This window comes from Drosophila sulfurigaster, chromosome 3, assembly GCF_023558435.1.
Source record: "Drosophila sulfurigaster albostrigata strain 15112-1811.04 chromosome 3, ASM2355843v2, whole genome shotgun sequence".
Lineage (NCBI taxonomy): Eukaryota > Metazoa > Arthropoda > Insecta > Diptera > Drosophilidae > Drosophila > Drosophila sulfurigaster.
Window position 1 is genome coordinate 36267976 of NC_084883.1, and position 24557 is coordinate 36292532.

General features: G+C 34.6%; 1 protein-coding gene and 1 long non-coding RNA gene across 2 annotated transcripts in view; one reads left to right on the forward strand and one right to left on the reverse strand.

The window, feature by feature from the left end:
• Positions 1 to 18300, reverse strand: part of LOC133840484 (adenylate cyclase type 2) — a 44970-nt gene extending 26670 nt beyond the window's left edge. The window contains 2 exon segments of the mRNA XM_062272338.1: positions 3091 to 3414; positions 17886 to 18300. Of these exon segments, the coding sequence (XP_062128322.1) occupies positions 3091 to 3298 (208 nt within the window). The 5' untranslated portion in view covers positions 3299 to 3414; positions 17886 to 18300.
• On the forward strand, positions 6 to 756 carry LOC133843869 (uncharacterized). Its single transcript, XR_009894548.1, has 3 exons — positions 6 to 290; positions 367 to 532; positions 595 to 756. It is a non-coding gene; the product is annotated as an uncharacterized LOC133843869 (long non-coding RNA).
• Positions 18301 to 24557: the final 6257 nt, after the last annotated feature.

A 24557-nucleotide genomic window follows, 5' to 3' on the forward strand; every position in this document is an offset into this window, starting at 1 on the left:
TTTTTCATTTTTTAAATTTTTAAATACCTGCGCTTTTTCTTTCAAAATTCAAAATTCAAAAATAATGTTAAAACTCAACTTTAAAAAATGTTTGGCTAAAAAAGTGCTGCTATTGTCAAACACTTAGAAATGGTTGCACTCTCATTGGGGTTTTTCATCTTGTACTTTCTATCTGTATCATATTGGAACAAAATCACATACAATGGCCAGAATTGCTCTATGCAATTATGTGTATATCAGAATCGCTCATGATTTGCGCCTCAGTCATATTACTCATCTCTACAGTGATGGTCAGTACTTCAACTTAATACAATACTATATTACATTACAAATATCGCAGAAAATTACAAATTTATTTAATTTCAGCATAACCCATTTTACATACTAATTTTCGTTTGCGTCACTGCGCTGAGACTTTTGTTTTTATTTACTTATAATATCGTTTGTTTCACAGTCGAAAAGTATAGCTGTAATTATGGTATTTACAGTTATAATATTTATCTTTATTGGCTGATATTCACAATTTCCTTTTGTAAGTTGCATTATTTTAAAAATAATTTGTAAAAATAGTTTCATAATACAATACAATTGTAGGTCTTTCTATATACTTCATATACATTGCACTTTCTTACTATGTGGAAAAAAAAGAACAAAATAGGATTAGTTCCAGGTATTAACAGAAGTGTATTCTTGAGTAAGACATTTGTATGGAACTCTCAGAAAATTGTATTTAATAAACAAACTGAGTTGTGTTTTGCTTGTTTTGTTTTTAATTCCTTAAATACATAAAATAATAAGCATTTTTGTTGTCCTATTCCAAAGAAGATAATGTGAAAATAAATAATGTAAAATATATTTAAGTATCATTAAACGAAGAGATTCCTTGAGCAGACCCTTTCGCAGACACAGACACAAAACAAATGCCTTGTTATTTTGGGTTCATCTTTTTAAGGCCGCAAAATGTTAATCAATAAACATACTTTCGGGCATTTGTTTATTTTTCATAATACCCAATTGACCGTTGCCTTGTTCAGACAGAAATTAATAGACTTGTCGCATTGTTGAGCATTTAATGGATGGATGCTCCACTTGTAATTGCCCGACGGCGTTCGAAGGAACGCTTTTAACTCAAACCTAAATATTTGCCGCTTATTTCATTTCATTACATTTTATTGATACTCTTTTCAAATATTTCAAATGCCCGGATAGCTGAATCATCAATTAATCTTGCCTAATAAACCCGAAAACTTTTGTTTGGTATTTCAACATTTTTTCCATTCACGTATAAATTTTTTTTGAAAATAATTGAAGCAATTAACAAGATGCCAGCGGCTTTCCATGTACTTTCTGACTTATTCAACAACTTTCTTGCGGTTTAACGAGCCCCTCGAAAAGTGTCATGAACATCATCATACAGCCTGACACCCACACACCCACACACACACACACAGACATACACACAAATGATGCGCTAAGAAGGTCGTGTTTATTTTTTGGGTCGCCTATTTAAAGCATCCGAATTTTCAATCAATAAACTCAGCCTTCGGGCTATGTCGCCTGTTCATTCATAAAACTTTTTGCTTTCGCTTTCACGCTTCAATCAATATTTAAGATATCGACAACAGGTTGCCGAAAGAGCTGTGGAATAACGTATTTTTCATTCTACTCGTATTTAACTTTATTCACAACTTTTCCAATAAATTGTCAAACATTTTTCGGTGTAAATTCAAAATAAATAGTTGCAGGCAAAATCAAAGTAAAAGTCATAAGCAGTGCTTTTTAATTATCTTGAGCATTAATTGAACTTTTTCGAGGCAGACATCGTAGGCCGATCAAAACGAAAAACTAACATTATAATTATGTATTTCTCAACTCGAGCAAATTTAATTAATATAAGAAGGGCGGTCAAAGGAACTGCGCAGAATACGCGGCATTTAAACGGGGCGTGGGTTTTGATGTTATCGTGACAAGCCCAAATTAAGTAGCATTGGGGTTACATCAGCCTCAAAGCTGACGGCTGGAGGTTTCGCTAACCAGCGACCAGTCAAGGACAAAGGCCAACTAGCTGATGGAATAACAAACTCGCCGATGGGGTTGACACGATAGCCAAGAAAGTGATGGGAATTTCACGGCTGTGTAGCGATATACTATATCTGACTTCCCTTGGTATTAAAAAATAAATTATGTAAACAACAAATGTCATCAAAAAGTTTAAGAAACAAAAGTATAATATTCTTAGTTCCGTATTCTTCTGCTTAATTTATAGACACTCTTTCAAGATGTGATTACAGAGTATAAAAAAGCAAAACTCATTTAAGGTAACAGCTTGAAAATATTACAAAAAAATTAAGAAGTAATCTTTTATGGTTTTCTGACTTTTCTTGGAATTAAAAAAAAATTATGTAAATAAAAAAAGCCATCATAAAATTTAAGAAACAACAGTAAAATTTTCTTAATTCCGTATTCTTCTTTTAAGCTGTGATTATTTGGAAGAGAAAAATAACACTTTAAGGTACCAGCTAGAAAATACTGCAAACATTGAGAGAGAATCTATTATGTCTTTCTGTGGAATTGAAAAACAAATTACGAAAACAACAAATCTCATCAAACAGTTTAAGAAACAACAAGTGAAGAACCTATTCTTCATAATTTATAGACACTCCTTGAAACCTGATTACAGAGTTTATAAAAGCAAAACTTATTTAAGGTAGCAGCTTGAAAATATTAAAAAAAATTAAGTAGAAATCTTTTATGACTTTTATGACTTTATGAAAATAAATTATGTAAACAATAAATATCATCAAAACAATTGAATAAACAACAACTGCAATAAGTAATTTTTTTTGTTGAATATTCTGCGTAATTTAACGACACTTTCTAGCTACAAAAACAGGGTATGCAAAAGCAGAACTTACTTAAGGGAGCAGCTTGGAAATATTGCAAAAATTGAGAAGGAATCCTTTATGAAACTAATTTGATTTGAAGCAGCCACTGCCACTGGCTCTTTCTCTCTCTACTCATTTTGGTTGCCAAGGAGGATTAGACTTTGGAGGCATCAGAGTGTGAAGGAAAGTAGCTTTTCACACTTACCCGTTGTACCATTCTCCTGGTCACTCAACTCGGCCAGGGATGTGGACAATGCCATTGTAGTAGTTGCCATGGTCGTCGTCGCTTCTGTCGTTGTTGTCTTCATAGGTTGCATTGCATTTCCACCGCCAGAGTCGCTGCCTCCAGTTACAATAATGGACGCGTTCGTGCCATTTTCCGTTTTCACAATTTTCGCATTGTGGCTTACCATGGCAAAGAAAATAGCCAGAAAACCCGCAAAGGAAAACTCACAGCCGCCAGCTGCGCGCTACGATTGCCTGCCCAATGCAGGCAAACCGCGTTCCGCTTTCCACTTGTTGCCGGCACCTAAAAGGAAATTGAATAAGATTGAAAGAGAAAGCATGAAAATGGGTTTCCTTCCGGTTAAATGACATGCAATTAACTGTGCAAATAGGTGCCAATCCAAATTTGCTTAAGCGACAGTTTAGCAGTCGTGCTAAATATTTAAAACAAAAATCTCAATTTTTATAATCAATACAGTTTTGATTTCTTTTTCTACAAACAAGGACTGAAAACGAATATTGAGGATTTTCTATCTAAGAATATAATATATAATATATTTTATTTTAAAAACATATTTCATTTGAAGATTAAGTGCATCGTAAAAAACGGATAAGAATATTTAAATTTGCTTCAGGTTAAACTGAAAACATATATTGATGATTTATATGTGTTTCCCTAAGCTTTCATAAAAGCTTATTACTTACAGACAATGATGTCTGTTTTCTATTGAAATGCTAGATTATTTATTTCATTATTTTCAGGGTTACAAGAAAGATGATTTCTTCATTTATTATTATTTTATATTGAAGATTTATATGGATTTCTCCAAGCGTGTATGAAAGCTTATTATAAATCCTACAAAATATTTATACATTAAATTGTACATCAAAAAAAAGGAGAAAGATATTTAAATATATTTACAACTTAAAGACAAAATTGCCCTTTTCTATTGAAATGCTAGTTTATTTATTTCATTCCAAATTCTTTTCATGTCAAGCAAGAACAAAGTGTTTTCGTTGTGGATTGAATTGTATACTAGATATTCGTCAAGTGCTAACAATTTCCTAAAGAAAAGCCAGCAAGTTGTCCTATCTATTTTGTACATTCGAGGACAAAGACAACGAAGACAGCGAAAACTCTAAAAAAAGTTTCAGTTGTCAGTTTGCAACGTCAGTTAGTTTAGGTTCGCCAAAAATAAAGACATACAAACATATAAATAAATAAGTATATATAATATATGTATGTACGCTGTGAGCCACACTCTCAACAATCTCCTTTGCCTCAATTAGAAAAGTTTCCGTTGAGCACAGTTGAGCTCATACAACGTTGGGAGGAGATAGAGCCAAGGAAGGAAAGAAGGCAGAGGGGACACTCAAAGGACATTTCTATAGGTGAGACCTACAGAATGCTGTCAAAGGATATGCGACAAATTTCTGCAACTGTAGAGATAGCTTGAGCTTGGAAATCTTACGCATTCTCAAGCTCTTTTATGTGACACAAAACATTACAAAGGCTGCAGAAGAATGTTGGACATTTTTTTAAATTAAAATTCTACTTGCTCGACAAAAAAAAAAACGAAAAACAGTCACAAGGATTTGCTGACTTCTCCAAAAAATTAAAACGAACACCTCTTTAGTAGGGTTTCACTTGTTCGCTTGCTCGCTAACAAAGCGATTTGAATGTGCTTTTTTGGCAAAAAGGCACCCGCATTGTGTTTCATTTAATCTAGTTAATGAAAGAAGCCAGCGAAGTTTGAAGTTCCTATTTCAATGTAACTTTGTTTTGCTGTTAAATTAAAACTCAGCACTTCTAAATGCTTTTACTGTATACAAAATGAATACTGATTAAAATAAATAAAAGCGCTTGCTGCCTGCAAGTATCACAAATGATTGATGGAATTAAAACGATATTAATAATAAATGCGGCCATAAATGCATTAAGCAGCCAATTAATAATTTAGTATTTATGCATCGAAATGTGCTGATTGTTTCTACTCGACTGTGGCGTGCTTAATAACAACAAAACTTATTCATTGGCCTCAAACTGTTTAGCACACCGACACGATTGTGTGCAATGCGGCGTATGCGCAATTTCAGTGCAATTCATAAAAACGCCAGTGCAACAAGTTATGTGCATGTTAAACAAATCGCAACAAATGTCGAAGATTTTATGCACATTAAATGCTTTTCGATATTTAAAGATTTCAGCTGGTTTATTTTAATTAATTTAATGTATTTCGCATATAATCCGACACCTTTGGCTTTAAGCGTATTTGGTTGTATTAAATAAATTTAATAGGCCTCTTTTGATGTTATTCATGCTGCAAGTAGAGCATATCATAATTTCAAAGCAGTTTTAATGGAATTTTCACTTGAGTTTTTGTTTTGTTTTGTGTGTCTATTGCGTTGCTTTTCGCTCGCCAACCACTTGTAGATTTTCGCATTTTTAAGCAGCAAACGAGCAAAAAGGCGGCCACGCGTTTGACCCGCATACAACAACAACAACAACAAGAACAACAGCAGCAGCAACAAGAATAACAACAACAGCAGCAACTACTTGGAAAACTACTCATAAATAAATAAACTCGCAGCCAGGCATTGTTCTGCTATCTCTATCTGCCTATCTGTTGTGCTCTCTTTTGTTTCGCCTGGCTTTGCTCGTTGGCGCGTGTAGTTTTGTTATTTATACCTATGCATATACATAAATACTCGTATATATACAAGTACAAATTTTTTTGTTGCTGTTGTTGTTTACACCACCAAATCGCCGGCAGCAGCCGCGTTGCATTTTACCCAGTTTACTCAGGCCATTGCAGCAGCAAAAGCACCTGCAGCGAGAGATGAAAACAAACGACTTTAATGGCTTGCCAATGGCAGCAGGCAACAATTTGCAGCAAGCCAACTGATTAATATTTCAACTGCCATAAACTACAATTGATGTTTAACTCTTCAACTTTTTGCCGTTAAGCAATTTAAATGCCATATAAGCAGTCCGAGTATTATTTCATTATTATTTTTTCATTTATTTCAATTCCCAGTGCTTCAACTACTTATCATGTGCATTTGCCCAGAACTTGAACTTTAATATTCGTCGGTCACATTGATGACGCCAACCGCGTCGGCGTCGACGCCGGCGATTCGTTGCGTATACGTAATCTTTAATTCACATTACGTATACGCGCAGCTCGTATGTTTTGATGACAATGTGCTGATAGGGTTAAATGAACAACAACACATAAAAATAGAGAAGAGCTGTGTGGAGCAGAGCAGAGCAAACTAAAGCGAAACGTTAGTCAATTATCATTAATTTGCATCTCGGTTATTATCGAAATCATCATTAGGCGCTGGCGCTGGAAATGGACAACGAAATGACGCTTGTTAAATGGCTAGTCATAAATTGAGCACGGTTAGTGCAATTCTAAAAATTTCACCACATGTGTGTATACGCATATACAACAAGTAAGAAAGGTACTAGCGAGTGTGCTCGACTGTGAAATACCACTTAATCATGTGGTATATTTCTTCAAACATACCCAAATACTAAAAGTATAACGACGATTATACATATTTCGCTTACCGATACACTATTACATTAAAAATATACAATAGAGTACAAAATATATCAGATCAATCAAGTAGACAGTAGTTATGATTGTGCTCGACTGTGAAATACTCCTTACTCATGGGATATTATTCTTAATCTATACTAAATTAATATACTGTAAATACTAAAAATATATCGATTGTTGCATTTGGTATATCAACATTAACAAGTAAGAAAGTTACAGTCGAGTGTGCTCGACTGTGAGATACCCGCTACCCATTTTTAATAAAGGCAAAATATTGCGGTATCATTTTCAAAATATACCGAAAATACTAACAAAAATACTAAAAATATACTAAATGGTATGTTTGGTATATTGATACAGCACACCATTCAAAATATACCATAGACGGCACAATATACCAGATTGTCGGCCAAAGCAACTCAGACCCCTAGTAAGTAGGCGTTTTTGCCCATACAAAAGTATTTCTTTAATAACTTCCACAATTTTTATCTGATCGCAACTAAATTTTCAGGAATCATAACTACTATAGTAATTATTGTATATACCAAAATTCGCAACTCTAGCTTGAAATTTACGCTTGTTATTCGATTTTTTTTGATTTACGGGGGCGGAAGTGGGCGTGGCAAAAATTTGAAACAAACTTGATCTGCGTGCAAACATAACAAATGCTGTCGAAAAAAAATTATAGCTCTATCTCTTATAGTCTCTGAGATCTAGGTGTTCATACGGACAGACGGACAGACGGACAGACGGACAGACACACAGACGGACAGACGGACATGGCTATATCGTCTCGGCTGTTGACGCTGATCAAGAATATATATACTTTATAGGGTCGGAGATGCCTCGATCTACCTGTTACATACATTTCCTGCCGGCACAAAGTTATAATACCCTTCTACCCTATGGGTAGCGGGTATAAAAAAATGTTGTACCCCGAGCGGGCTCGAACCCGAGTCCCCCCGACTACCGCAACAGTAATATGCTTGCACTCTACCAATAGAGCTATCGCAGTGCCTCTTGCATACAGATACAAATATAGAGGCTAGCATGTATATACGTATACGCATACATACAACACATACATAGAAGGCGTTTTTGCCCATACAAAAGTATTTCTTTAATAACTTCCCCAATTTTTTTCTGATCGCAACCAAATTTTCAGGGATCATAACTACTAAAGTTATTACTGTATATTCCAAAATTCGTAACTCTAGCTTTAAAATTACGCTTGTTATTCGATTTTTTTGATTTGCAGGGGCGGAAGTGGGCGTGGCAAAAATTTGAAACAAACTTGATCTGCGTGCAAACATAACAAATGCTGTCGAAAAAAAATTATATCTCTATCTCTTATAGTCTCTGAGATCTAGGTGTTCATACGGACAGACGGACAGACGGACAGACGGACGGACGGACAGACGGACATGGCTATATCGTCTCGGCTGTTGACGCTGATCAAGAATATATATACTTTATAGGGTCGGAGATGCCTCCTTCTACCTGTTACATACATTTCCTGCCGGCACAAAGTTATAATACCCTTCTACCCTATGGGTAGCGGGTATAAAAATATACCATAGACTACAAAAATATCAGGATGTAGTTATGATGAGTACTTTATAGGATGGGAGATGACTCCCTCTGCCTGTTATGTATATTTGCTGAAGGCACAAAATTATAATACCCTTCAAACCTATGGATAGCGGGTATAAAAACGAATCGAAACACACACTCCAACTAACTGTGCTCCCGTTAGAGTCATCAAGAAGTTGCGCACGCCGAAATTGATCAATTTGGGAAAATGTAAAGTCGTCTGTTTGCCTGCCACACTCATTTGTCACACATGCTTTCCACATTACATATCTGTATATCTTGTTTAACTTTTTTGTTCGTTTCCTTTTGCTTCGCATGCCGTTTCCTTCAATAAACATTTTATACAATCCATACGAAACATACGTACATATATTTGCTTTAATAACCTTGCATTCTTTTAGCGCTGCGCGTCGCTTTTCCAAGTGTTTGTTGTTTGAAATTGATTAAAGCAGACCCCAGCCAACGACCCGAGGCATGTTCCCTAAACACTCGTACACACACATGATTGAGTGTGCCAGTATGTCAGTGTGTCTTAGCGCAAGAGTGTGAATGTGTGAGTGGGAGAGAGTGAGTGTAAGCATGAGTGTGTGTACTTGCACTGTATCTTTGACTTTGATCGCTCATGATTAATGATTACGCCCGTGTTTATTGCCTCTGCCACTGTGCACAGTGTAAGATATTACAGTTTTTATCGCTCCCGGGGGTTTCCTGCATTCGCAAAGCTGTCATATTTCAATTGAAGCACACACGCAAATGGCTCAAACATTTGCTTCTCTCTGTGCTGCTGATGTTGCTTTAACGCGAGTCAGTTGACAGGTCAAACCGATATCTGTTTTGTGTAAATTTCATTTACGACAGGAAATGATCTGCTTGTTAGTAGTAACAGGTGTGCCAGAAGCGTATTTGTTTAAGATTTTATGAATAATATTCACGTTAATTGTTGTCTGTTATTAACATTGCTTATCTCTTTACACTCAGCACAAATTGCTCAACAATTCTATTTAATTTTCCCGCCTCCGCTGTTAACAACATTTGCTTATCTCTCTTAAAACTTAACATAAATTACATTTCCTAAGATATAATCTCTCAACAGCATATTTATCTGTATGAAATGTAAATACTTGCGTATTTAACTTGGCCTTAATGCCTGCGGCAAATACTTATTGTCATGAGTCTAAGCCCAAGTGCTCTGGCAACTTAATTAAAATGGTCAATTGTGTCCTATGTGTTGAAGAACTTCAAGAAGAAGTTTAGTTGCCAATGGATACATATCAGTGCTGCTGGCTGCTAGACTTACGACAGTTGCAGAAAGTTTTCGGAAAAGCAAAACAAGCGCAAAATTTAATTAACATACCATTGAAGATGCCGACAAAAGTCAGCACAAAAAAGTTCAGATTCGGCTACACACAAACTAACTTTATTAATTGACAGCCCAATAACTTTGCGGCCTTAAAAGCATATCATGCACTCTTGATGCAATTTGATTGAGTGCAATGCATGAATACACGAATACATGAGTTTACAAGCGAAAGTTGCCAGTTTCGAGTGTTTACCAAAATACAAAAAATACAAAAAAAACATTGCGTATACGCCGCGTGTGCCAAGGCAGTCGGCAATGGGTGAATGGTTGGGCTAATTTTTTGTGTTTCAAAGCCAAAATCACTACAAAATGTGGACATGGGCGTAAATGGTTGCGGGCTTGTTTGGATTTAGTTTTTGTGGTTGCCATTTTTTTGCAGCTTTTCTATTTTTCATTTTTTTTCCTGCTCTTTTTTTTTTGGTGGCTTACAGCTCCGTGCCCATGAATGCTGATTCATTAGGAAAACTCAGGCAAACAGTGAGCCACACACGTCCGCAGGAAGAGAGAAAGAGGGTAAGCTATTTAAATGCGCATTAGTGTAAGCGCCTTTTAGTATGGGAATGGGCCATAGCCATGTTGGATTGCGGATTGTGGTTGTGCGGTTTGGCCTTCGTTGCAGTATGCCACCACAGCACGTAGATTCCTCGAGCATAACCAGAGAACCAGAGACGGGATTTTGGGCGCGTATGTGAGTAAGAGAAATTAACGCCGAGAAGCGTGACTTTCACATTGCTTTAATTTGTTTTGCTGCTTAATGCACTTAGTTGAAACACAATTCAATCAAATGGCTTTTGTTAATGATATCCATAGCCCGAAATCATTAATGTGACGGACAGCTAAATAAAGCAATTGTTTAGTATTACGCTGCTTAAGCCATCTGTCTTTTGCCTACAATATATTATATATATTTTTCTATTTCTATTTCTATTTCTATTTTGCCACTGGCTTTGTTAGCTTATCCCTTGTTAAGGTCATCCATTTCCGGTTACGACCTTGACTCCTGACAGAGCTACAGCTGCATTCCGTAAAATTGTAAAATTGTATACTCGCTTTTATGGCGCTGAGCAAAATGTTTTCAAACATGTGCTAAGCGATTTTATTAGCTGCCCGCCCCCGACCATAAAACGGTCCGACATCAAAAGTCTAAAAATATATATTCGGCCCAATAAAAACCAAAGTCGAGCAAACGGCCAAAACGGCACCTCGAGGTAATTAACAAAAGAAATAAACATAATCACAAGTAAAGTAGCAAAAGAAGAAATCCCTCAAAACAATTTGCAAGAATTGTTATAATTTTCCAGAGCATTTGATGAAAATGCCTTTTCGTTTCCAACACGTAATTAAATATCTTGTGTGCGTCTTTTGTGCAATGCAACCAAAACCTGCTTTGCCATAAAATGAAATTTCTCGACCATTTGGTCGTCGTCAACCAGTCGACGCAGTCGACAAACACAGTGGACACACCAAAGATTTGTGCAAATTCGTAAGATTTGCCAACGTCGATGATGATAATGATGATGATGATGATGATGGTGATGTTGACAATCATCTTGTTGTCGATGGCGATGTCAACGCAGTTGCTTGCAGTTTGGCAATTTTTTTATTTTGGGTGCCTGCAGCAATTTTTGAATTATGGTCACAAATATTATGAGCAAATAAATCAATTCTGCAAAACTGTGATAAATGCTGTAAGCTATTTTTGACAGTTTAACGCGCAGCAAGTGTGAAAAAGTGCTAAAAACAAATCTCTGGCGATTGACAACAGCAGCAGCAACCCAACAAATAGAGCAAAAACCGAAAGGAAAAATAACGCACAGTTGGCTGATCTGTTGAGATTAATTAGCATAACATAAGATATTTTTGTGGAAGCTTCTAATTTGCACAGCCTCAACAATCAGCTACCCTGTTTTCACAATTTTTATTATTCCCAAAATCGATAGTCGTAAAAAGTTTGCGCTGATTACTCACGTCTAGTTAGCAGTCGAGTCATTTCTCTTAAAAAACAGCTCACTGCAATTTCAGTGACAAATGAGATAGCAAAGGATAAATCGCCAACTGTCGCAACCGGAAATTAATAAAAAGAAAAATAATTAAATTTAGTGATACTAAAGCGACTAAACAGTGATAAACATATCTCGATTTGTATTTATTTACTACATTTTGGGTAGTTCATAAAACTCAAATTGATAAATTGCCCAAAAATAGCCATTCATTTGTTCTTTTTTAAACTGTATGTGTTTATCTTAAATATAAATAAATATGTATAAATAACATTATTCACATGTGAGATATTCTTATGTAAAATGTTTGTACTCTATAGCAGAAATGACGCGTATTTGTCATGTTTATACACTCCTTTGTTGTCACACATTATTATTGTATCATGCATGTAATATTCAAAATGGGTTTTGCTGGAAAACTTACACACAATGCAAATGTTTTGGCATAACATTTATTTCTATTTTTAGCTGAAGAATATCACCAGGCTGGCCTGCCAATATTTACAGATAACGCTATTGTTCCCTTTAAGTGTCACAATTGTGTTCGAAACTGTTGTAAAGATATAATGTACGGAGTGCATTTGGTTTGCAAGTTTGTCAATGCTAAAGTTATTCAATATTTATCGTATGTAAATACAATAGTGAAAATGTAAAATGTATATTTGCTTATCGCATGTGAAGCAGAACTTTTCAACTCACTCGCGCGGTAATTGAGTAAAAAGTGTAAAACAAATTATTGCCATAATTACGCTTCATTAAAAACAATTAAACAACTTATTGTTTCTGCTATTTGTTGGTGAGCACCCACATATTGAAGCCAAGCAGAGCAACAAATTAGGGAAACACAGAGAACAAATTTTAAACGTTTTTATTTCTTTTAATACTCTGCACGCAAAGGATTCAGTTATTACTTTGTTCTGTTGGTAATTACCACAGAAAATTAATTCATTGTTAATAGTTCTCATCAATTTTAGATTGATGATGCACACAAATAAGTAAATGACGATCTAATAACAAGAATCAAAATCATCAGTTAAAAGACTTCTCAATTTAAAGAAATAAATTCTCGAAACAGAAATTTTAGATTGAACAAGTAAGAAAGCTACAGTCGAGTGTACTCGACTGTGAGATACCCGCTACCCATTTTGAATAAAAGCAATATATTTTGCGGTATTATTCTCAAAATATACCAGATATACTGCAAAAATACTAAAAATATACCGAATGGTATATGTGGTATATTGATAAAGTACCGCATTCAAAATATACCATAGACGGCTCAATATACCAGATTGTCAGCCAAAGTAACTAAGACCCCTAGTAAGTAGGCGTTTTTGCCCATACAAAAGTATTTCTTTAATAACTTCCACAATTTTTATCTGATCGCAACCAAATTTTCAGGAATCATAACTACTATAGTTATTATTATATATACCAAAATTCGCAACTCTAGCTTTAAAATTACGCTTGTTATTCGATTTTTTTGCGGGGGCGGAAGTGGGCGTGGCAAAAATTTGAAACAAACTTGATCTGCGTGCAAACATAGCAAATGCTGTCGAAAACAAATTATAGCTCTATCTCTTGTAGTCTCTGAGATCTAGGTGTTCATACGGACAGACGGACGGACACACAGACGGACAGACGGACATGGCTAGATCGTCTCGGCTGTTGACGCTGATCAAGAATATATATACTTTATAGGGTCGGAGATGCCTCCTTCTACCTGTTACATACATTTCCGGTCGCCACAAAGTTATAATACCCTTCTACCCTATGGGTAGCGGGTATAAAAAGTCTTGAAGTCAAATATTAATCTTAAATTTCCTTGTTAAGATTGAACAAGTAAAAAGGTAACTCGACTGTGAGATACCTGCTACTCATTTTCAATAAAACCGTATTCTTAAAGTATAACGAATAAATATACCGAACGCTATGTTTGGTATATCGATATAGCACTACACCAAAAATATACCATATCGTTCTAAAATATCCCAGATTGTGAGGCAAGCAACCCGGTTGACATAGAGAAGTATTTACTAGATAAATTTTACAACATCAGAGATGTTTACTTCTACCTGTTACATACATTTCCTGCTAGCACAAAACTATAATACCCTCCTACCCTATAAGTAGCGAATATAGAAACTCTTATTTTCATATTAAAATCTTCTTTCAAAGTGTCTTTACTACCAAATTACATATTAAAATCATAGAAAGAGCATTAGATATGCGCCATGCACTTACTAACATTTCTTTTTCGTACTTTTTCTCGTTTTGTTTTTTTTTTTTTTGACAATTGGCGGTCACATAAAAATAATTTCGTGGGACTTTTTCAATAACCCCCGAGCAGCTTATTTTATTTTATTCTATTCTATTCTATTTTATCTGCTACACTTGTTTTTCTTGTTATTATTGTTGTTATTGTTTTTGTTGTTGTTGTTGTTGTTGTTGCGGTAGCAGATTCTCGTTCGCCGTCATTACACATGTTTATTATATTTTATATTTATTTGCTCTTAGGGCTTTTGAATTTTGGCTGTCGCCGCTCTGGCTCATCATCATTGTTGTTGTTGTTGTGCTTGCTGTTTGATTAGGCGTCTAGGCTGACACATGGGGGGCACTCAGCCACAGATACAGCTACAGATACAGCTACAGATACAGATAGAGATACATTGGCGACAAGATACACAGATACAAATACAAAATCAGACACAGACACGCCCCGTGCGTCGACACATGTATATGAAATTTTACACAAATGTGCAAATTTAATTAAATTCAAACGAGAAATAAATATAAAACGCTTCGCCTCGACATATATAAGTACTATATGATATATGCTATATAGAACACAACGTGTGGGGTGCTTTAGGAATATAAGAAGCTCTGTGACCTGCTGAAAACCAACAACAACAACTAGAACTACAATAATGCAATTTGTTTAACAAACTGTGCCCAGATAGAGAGCAGAGACTTAATGAATATTAATATATACGTATGTAGTGAAAACCAAACAAACAAAAGGAAAATTTAAACTTGACAAAGTCAAAGCGCTCCTCGCATCCAATGCGAATCGACAAGAACAATAAATAATCAGAACTCTTCATTTATTTTTGTTAAATATAAACTTGTGCGCAGATTCGCGGCAAAAACAAAATAAATAAATAAAATTGGAATTTTTTAAGAGCACTCTCGAGAAAAGATTTTAAAACCTTTGCTTTGTTTATTAGTGTAATCAAAATTTCAGCATGTTTTTGTTTGTTGCGCCAAATTAACCAAGAACTCAAAACGAATTGAAAATCTTTTGTACGTACTCATAAACAAATGTATGTCATATTTTATGTACTTGGAAATCTGCGTATTATTATTATCTCAAAAGTGCTCAATGCACACTGAGACACATATAGGAAATTGTGTCATCATTATGAATCGCAAAGTTATTTATACTTATTCAGTTCATATTTGTTCTTTAATCGTGTCTTTGCAAATGGAAGATAATCTATTTATTATTTTATTAGTTTTATTTATTAGTTTTAGCTTACTTAATATCATTTACACTAGTGTATTTATAATAGTATTTCTCATCTATTGGTTATAGCTAAAAGATGAACGTGATCTAATTCATTATCTCATCGACAAGACAGAAAATCCAATATATACTTGTTTAAATATATATCTATCGAAATATTCGTAATTATCGAGAAGCAAATAAATAACGTTTTATTTTCACTACCCATAGGGTAGATTTATACAGATTTGGTCATGATCAGATAGAAATTGTAGAAGTTATTAAAGAAATGGTTTCATATGGGCAAAAACGGCTGATGCTTCTTAGTCTAAGTTTCTTTATTTTATATATTGTATATTTTGTACTCTATGGTATATTTTCAACGTAGTAAGCTGATATCTCCCAGTCGAGCTCACTCGACTGAAGCTTTCTTACTTTTTTTTGTTACAGTTTCATCATAATGTGAATCAGCTCAACAGTTAGTTGGTAATTTACTAAAATTTATGACAATGAATGTACATATTCTCCTCAATGACTCACACTTAAAAGTACCGACTAAAGTGTATAGTATATTTAACAGTTAAGAGTATATAAAGTGTCATTTCATTTTTTGACAACACCTTCAATAATGAGTTATTAATTTGGTGAATTTTTTTTTGTGAATGTGCAATTCGATTAGTTAATAAGAAAAAAATATAAGTGATTATTTAAACCTAATGAAATGTGAAATATAATTTGTCTCATTGAGCTTATTAGGTCTTCAATAAATAATTTTATCGACGCTATCGGTTGCGGGCGACTTTGACTCTGATAATAGACCCCGAATAGACCGAACCCCCAAGCCCAAAATAAAAATGTGAACTATGAAACGTGAAGCGTCCGAGGAACCCATTGAGTTATCAGAGATATACATGCTTAGAAAATTGCCGCGTTGCGTTGATTTTTATTTTTTGATATGTGTACATGTATCGCAAGGCGTTTTCTTATAGAATTTGAACGTTGTCTTGCCATAAAGATAAAAAATGAACCGTTAAATATATATGTATATATATCATATGTATGTTTATGAAACACAAAGTGTGGGTGGTTATTTATTAACGCTGAGCCATGAGCCAAAAGCAAAATCAGCGCAAGCATTTTTATAACTTGATTTATTTAAAGACAACATTTGGCAAATGATTTCACGACTAAGTAAGTGATTATTTTTATACGCTAGCCGACGGAATTACATGCGACAACAGATGATGAAATCTTCAACTGATCATGCTGAACTTGCATTGCGTTGACACCAAGTGTCAAACTATTAAAAATGTAAGCCAACTGGAAAATTCAAATTTCACAAAAGATCTTTTGACCTCTAAAAACATGGGGGAAAAAAACTCAAATGTCGCAATGAAAATAGAAAATCAAGTATAAGTTATTGAGATGAAAATTTATGACAATACTAATAATAATAATGCCAAAGTCAATGCCACCCACAGATGTTTGAAATAGTTATGCATATACCCCACAAATATCTCTAGTCGCTAACTAAATTTATTTGTGCTGCTTTTTGTATCATTTCTTTCATCACAAACTCACACAACACAACACACACTCACACACACACACACACACATGGCAAAGCGTCGCGTCCGGCCGTCAGAAATAACGAAAAAATTGCAAATACAAAACAAAAACAACAAAATAAATAAAAATAAATCTATTAACTTCAATTCGGCGAATAGTTTATACGCTTTCATTGCTTTCTATATTATTGAAATATGAATGTAATTTATTCTAAAATGGAATAAATTACAAAAATCATAAACTTTTAGCTTCAATTTCACGAATAATTTATACTTTTGCAATTAATTTATGCCGCAATTGAATAAATTAGAAACATCATTTGTCATCATTAATATTATTTATTTCAATTTCACAAACAATTTATACTTTTGCATTTAATTCAATAGGAAATCTTTTATACATTATAAGAAATCATATTTCATTCTTAATCTCCGACTAATTGCAAATGAGCGACTTGCAACACTCTTTTAATCTAATTATAATTTTTGTTTGACATATCAAAGTGTTACACATTTCATTGAAAAGTCACATTAGCTTTGGGTCAGAGTATTCACAAACAGCAAGAGCACGAAACTGACGCAATGTGTCGCCAACAGCTGACAATTTGAGAGCAACATAATTTTTTATTGCTTATTTTTTAAATTTTCATTCATTTTGCATATATTTAGTTTTCTATATAGCAATTTATACAATTCGCGGAATTCATTGGCTGAAGCTAATTTAATAAAACAAAACAACAAAACAAAAAAACACACACATAAAAATCAAAAATTATTTTTAACAAAAAATTAGAACCAAACGACAATGTGAAGAAGAAAAGAAAGAAATGAAAGTGGAGCTGCCTTTAAGCATTTTGTCTAGGTTCATAAAATTAATTATAGAAATCAGAAATCAAAGACGATTAGCGCGCTTATCACATTCGCCAGAGGCCTTTTGAAAGTATTTTTGCTTCTTATGTTGATTTGTTTTCGCGATTGTTTTTTTCTCGAATTTTTGTTTATTGTATTTTGTATTTTATTTTTAGCTTAATTTTAGTTGCTATTGAACCTAGCAATTAGCTAGGGCGGCAAATAATGTGCGCTCATTTTCGCCGGTTTTTGTTTTGTTTGTTGTTTTGCTTTTTGCTTTTTGCTTTGCGTTAATTAAAAGTTCTCATTGTGTGAATTACAGATACACTACCCGAATGATTGTAGACTCTTGTTGCCACCCAGTTGATGTCGTTGTTGTTGGTGTTGTTGTTATTGTTATTGCTTTTACTGCTTCTGTTGTTGTTATTGTTGCTACTGCTCTTGGCAATTTGGACAAATTTCACATGTGTATATGTAGCTTAATTATTTATATCAATATACGTATTTATATATATTAGGCTGAATAGCGCGCGTTGTTAAATAAATTCACAGACACTGACACTCACACTCACACTAACACTCGCACACACTCACACACAGTCGCATAAACATCTACAACGCGCGCGCAGCGACAAAACGCGCGAAATCAACACAATCGTATCGTATCGAACTGTGAAATAGGAAACAAGAACAGCGAGACGAGAATTAAACGACGACCGCACGCTCGTACGGTCTAATCAGAACTGAGCGCACGTTCTAATCAGAAACGAGCAACGTCCAACAGGCTGAGGCTGCCCAAACGCAGAGCAGCCAGAGTCGTCGGGTGTTTATGCCAACACACACACACACACACACACTCTCACACACATAGAGCGAGTGTCTATCGCGTGCTTGCCGAAGTCGTGCGGCGATATTTCTGAACTTGTTACACAACAAAAAAGGAAGTATGAAAACTTCCAATTATTATTATTAGTGCAAATATTACAATTCAATAAAAAAACAAATATTAATAGAAGAATCTATAATAAAAAAGGAAACTAAATAACAAAATAAAGTTAAGTAAAATAAAAATAACTATGATAATAAAAACAATTGATTTTTTTTTGTAAATGAATAATTATCACAAATTGCAAATTGTAAATTTAATATACTGTAAATAATGTATTTCACAAATTTCAACAACTTTTTTGTATTTCATTTAAAGTAAAAAACAAATTAAAGCCTCAATATCTCAAAGCTTAACAATGGAAAGACATAAAAACGAAAAAATAATAAATATATTTATATATAAATAACAAACAAATACTACAAATAATTTTATTAAAATTAAAATATTTCAAACTACATATGCCACAAATTTCGACTAAGCTTTGGTGTTAATAAAAATTAAAAGAAAATACATACAAAGAGACTATAACAAGTTTATTAATAAAAAATAAAGAAACGAAAAAAAAATACAAAAAATTTAGTATGAGTATTTGAAATAAAAGAAAAATACCGATAACTATTCCAAACTTTTTCTCAGTGCATAGTGCGCTTCGCCAATACAAAGCTGTGGCACGAGTGCTCTCTGGTTTCGGACCTGCCTGAAACAGAGCAACAAGCAAAGCGAAATGTTGCCGACCTTGCCGCAAAATGTTGCTGAGCGAACAACAAGTGACGAGAGAGTGAGGAGAGAGAGAGAGCGTGCGAGAGTGTGAGAACCGCTGAGAGCAATCGAGCTGAGAGCGTTGACAGTCTGTTGCTCTGTTTTGGTTTTTATCATGAGTGCCGGCATAATGCCCACACACACATACACCTATACGTTACTCAATGAAACACACACACACACACACATACACAAGCACAAACACTCACATCGACATACAAGTGTTTATTTGGCATACGTTGCGTATGCTTAATATTTGATATGGCGTTTCTTTAAGTGCCTTCTAATCAAGTGACACTTTTCACATGCATACTTATCCATGGTCTGGCTGTTGGCAGTTAATCAATTAATCAATCAGTATAAAATTGATTCAACATTTTATTAAGGCAATAAAAGTAGAAAAACCAAACCGAAAATAAGTGCAAGCTTATACTTATTAAATGATTACAATTTTGTTTTGCAATTAAAAGATTGCTGTGAAATATGTGCACCTTATAAATAAATATAAAACAAAAAATAAGAAAAATTTATTTGTGGAAATTTTCCATTATTATTTTAATAATTTATAAATATGAATTGATTCAAAACAAGAAAATATAAAGTTATGTTTGTGAGAAAATACCGTTAAGAAAGAAATACACTAAAGCTTGTAGAGCAACGCAAAGTTTCGTAGAGGAGACAATAGGTCATCTATCAATGTCTTTTAACTATTATCTATTAGGTAAGCACACCACAAGTTATAGCTATAATTGGTTTTATTGATTTCCATGCATTCTTTATTTTTTATTTTGCTATTTGCACTCGATAGCGTCGATTTGAAATGAAACTTTGCAATACACACTGTTAATGCAATTGCCGCCTGCACTTCAACCTCAATTTCCCATGCTGTCAGTGGTGGGATTTAAATTAAATTATACATTGCATCTAGAAGTTGTGCTCGATTGGAATCCCTTACCACTTGTTAATTTCAGTTTAGCAGGATATTGACAACGTTTCTTTCCGGTGGCGTCTCAGCAAAATATCACAAGGCAGCAACAACAAAAAAATTGTATTTGCACACAAACAACAAAACGAACAAACACACACACAGACACACACATACAATCACACAACTACATATATGCCACAGTGTGGTGCAGTTTGTTTGCTGACTTGTGCAATTTCCGTCCGACAATATGGAAGCTAAGAAGAGGGGGGGGCGTATACGTAATGAGCGTTGAGTCGCATGAATTCAAGCATTTCTTGTTAAAGTTGAGCACAAATCTTGCATGTAAACAATAGACACTTTATACGGATTATAAATATGGGAGGGAATTCTAGTTTATATTTATAACCACATGAATAATGTTACGCTATTTTGCTTGGTTTTTGCTAAGCACCTAATCCAATTACAATGTACGCATAAATTATGTGCATGGCGTGCAATATTTTCGTAGGCAAAATTTATAGCCCACGCAATTTCCAGCTACTTGCCCTGAAGCAAATGCCGAATTTGCATAAATAAATAAAGTTCAAATTGGTAAATCAAAAAAAAAAAGAGAAAAAATATACGCTAAACTTAATGCATTAAGAACTAATTTAAAATGTGTAAATCCCCAAAAGAATGTTGGCAAAAACTTGGACAAACAACAGCAAAAATTAACTAATTGAAGTCACAAATGGATTTTGCATAAATTTCTTAACAGTGGACACTTTTTGGGCCATCAACAAATCCCCTTGTCAATAGGCAAATGTTCTCTTGTTATGCATAAAACATGGCCTTATCGAAATCAAAACATGTTTACGTTTAGATTTCAAACTTGGTCACGACGACGATGCCACCAACGCCCAAGTAAGGGAAGGACACACTCTGGTAGGCGTGGGAAAACCTTTTACAAGTATTAACTTGGTCGTGCATTTGTAACAAGCTCAAGTTTTCTTTGACCTTTGATGAGAACGGTAAGCGGATCTGTTTACACGGAGTGAGAAGCTAAATAAGTAATCGATCAAATGCAAATTACTTGAGCAACACAATCGAGCAGATTAGCAGTTACAAATATTGTAGCGAAGAATGGACTGGATGATTCAGCAAATGGAAGTTCAATCAGATTAGCTTTAATCACAGCATGAGTATCTGATATCCTTAAGAGTGTAAGAGGCAAGCAAATATGAAAATGGTTATTTAATGAACTGCTATTTGATGTGACCTAGACTTGTCAGTCGTGACTGTCGCGGCTATCGTGGCAGTCTTGAAATCGTAATGACTGCTACTGACCCTTGAACTTTTGCCACGAAAACGAATGAAGCAACGAAAATCAATTGCCGCAGGCAACCTTTAAGTCACTCTCCACTGTTGCAGTTCACCAAAAAGTGAAAACTCAAATAAATAGAAAATAAAATGAACAGAGAAATTGGGCATCAAATTGAGCGCACATAGACAGAAAGAGAGAGAAGGAGGCATCACTTGGGCACAGCATAAAACCTAATTACGGAATGTGCTTTAATTAGTGCGCTCGACTTAATTACAAAACAGCAAAACTGCACAGCAAACAAAGGCGCCAACAACAACAGCCACAACAGCAACAACGACAAAAGACAGCAACAACCATGAGTCCGCCCCAGCGTGACAGACAATTAACAGTATCAGCATGTGTGTGAGTTTTTGTGCGCTTGTATGTGTGACAACAGCTTGTCATATTTGCCATTTACAATGCCCGAAAGTGTGCTTTAGTTTTGTTTATTCACACACAACCATAAAGTTTTACAACACTTTAAACTTCTTTCGAAAACTTTGTTAAACAAACACAATAACATGCAAATTTAAATACAAAAATCAGATGTGATTAAAAAACATAATTCGAATGCAAAACTTAAACGATTTTGCAAAGACTTGCATAATAAAGAGTATTATAATAAATTATTATACTTATGATATGAGCTTGAGGTTTCATTCAGATGTGATTTCAAAACAAATTTTTAGTGCAAATTTAAGAAAACAGTACCACAATAAATTATTATGCCTATGATATAGGCTTCAGGTTTGGTCAGAATATCTTTCCTATAATGTGTTATTCCACTGCAAAAAAAATAACTATAAAACATGTTGAAGAGCTCTCTTAAATTCCGATACTCAACATACCTTAATATATGACCAAAAATACAACATTTTTTATGCAAAAAAGTGTTGATTAAATCTTGTTTTAGCTGATATGTATATATCCTGCATACCATTATCCCAATTACTCAATCAGCAAGGTGAAACTTCAATATTCACATGCCAATGTCGAAAAATCAATGTCTCTCTATCTCTCTCGAAAGTGTGAGCGAGACCGCAACAACCATTTGAATAAATATATTCACAAATCACGCAATTTTTCAATCGTAAGCAGAAAAAAAAAAGAAGCGAGAATGAAATTCAATATAAACGCAAATTATTCTGCTGTCCAATGGGAGAAAAAGGAATTGCAAGCCCAGCTTTCAGTTTCCCCTCGTTCCCCATCCTGATTGTCGACTATCAAAAACTTTGTCTACCTTCTGAAAAACTGTGCGTCCTGTTTATATACGTTGTCCGTCGCTTTGCCGGGCCACGCATAAATCTGATGACCGCTTTTGGGCTGTGGTGTTGTGGCCACGTCTATCGCGTGTCTCTTAGCACTTCGTCCTTTTTGTGTATGTGTCGTCCCCATGTTAAGATGCCTTTAAAGTGTCCGTCTTTTAAGCAGTACCGTGCTAAAGCTTTAAGGCTTCAATGAGCATTTGAGTGATGAATATACTTGATGCTTTGTTGAACTCAACCTTTTCTTGGGTCACAACTGATATTAAAAGGCATAAACATTAGTCACAATGACTTTAAATGCTATAAATCCACATAAATACATACATATAAAATACATGTCATGCGACAGACGCAATAGATTAAACGTATTTATGCATTCAAAATTGCCTTAGCATATTAACGCAAATCTAATAATAAGATCAAGCATAAGCTTGTCAAGAATAATCCACAAAGCAATACCCTAAGCCTGGTCAAAGGGTATTTTGCATACTTCAAAAAAATATTCTTAATAATAATAAATTGAAATTAACTCAATTGCATTTAAATAAAAATATATATAAGCATTGCATCATTTATTTTCTTTTTTAATGTCCTCCTTAATAACTTCATTAAAATATAGGGTACACGACAAGGACAATAAGCATCCTTTTGAAACTACGCATAAGCTCACTTACACACACATGCATACAATATACGCAGCAAGCGCCAAATTAAATTCATCATACGCCACGTAGTCCCTGCTGGCAATCGCCCAAAAACTTTTGCACGTTCTCCATGCGCCTTCGCATACAAAATGAGCCGCACGAACAACGCACAAGAAGTTGCACAAATCTTCGGCATATTCAATTAAGTTTTAATAGACACATTTCGCAGATGTATCCCCACAAAAAAGGGACAAAATCCCAAATTTAATTTAACGACTAAATAGAAGGACACATTTTAGTTATTAACCGAATCTAAAGTTCACAAATAAGCAAAATAAAGCGCAATGCAAATTAAATTTTAATACAAAATTTATAATTGAAATAGAATGTCGTTTGTATGCTGCACTTTCTATGAATGAAAGTTAAATGAAAGTGACTTTGTAAATGCAATTTTCCAAAAGATTTAATGCAAACGTTACTTCAATTTTGTACAAGTTTATAAACAAGCATTGATGCCAGTTTCTAGTCGATGTTAAATTCAAAATTCTCCTGCAAACAACCGTATATAATATATATTTCGATTGCTATGCCATGGCAAAAAGGAGAGTCGACCTGTGCTCCTCAGGTAAAATTTATAAGGCAATAAACATCAATGCATGCTGCCAGGCGCCATTTGCAACAGCTGCACTTAAGTGTGCCTACATGTCGACAAAATGGCCGACACTTGTGTGTATAGGTGTGTGTGTGTGTGACTGTGTGTGAGTGCCGCTTGTTGTGCCTGTTGCATTGAATACCCTGCAGAAGAAAAAAGTGTGGCAATGCCTTTACGTTTAACCGAAAGTTGCCTGCAACAGCAGAAGATACACTTTCACTAAGCATTTACAGGACATCTCTGAGTTCAGCATTCGAATTCGTGTTTAATCCTTGGCCATTCGCTTGTTGTTTTCATCGAGCAACGCCTCGATGCCTTTCAGATGCTGCCAATGGTTTTATGTACAACCATAAAGCAACGCGCTGGAAATGCAATTGCAGCTGCATATTAAAATTGTATTATTTCCGAGGCAGACGAAAAAGATGAAAATTAATTTCCAAAAGGAGCAATTTGCACTTTAATTTATTTATATTGTTGTCCGAATGCGAAACAATCACATCGCTCGCTAATTTACGTATCTGAGT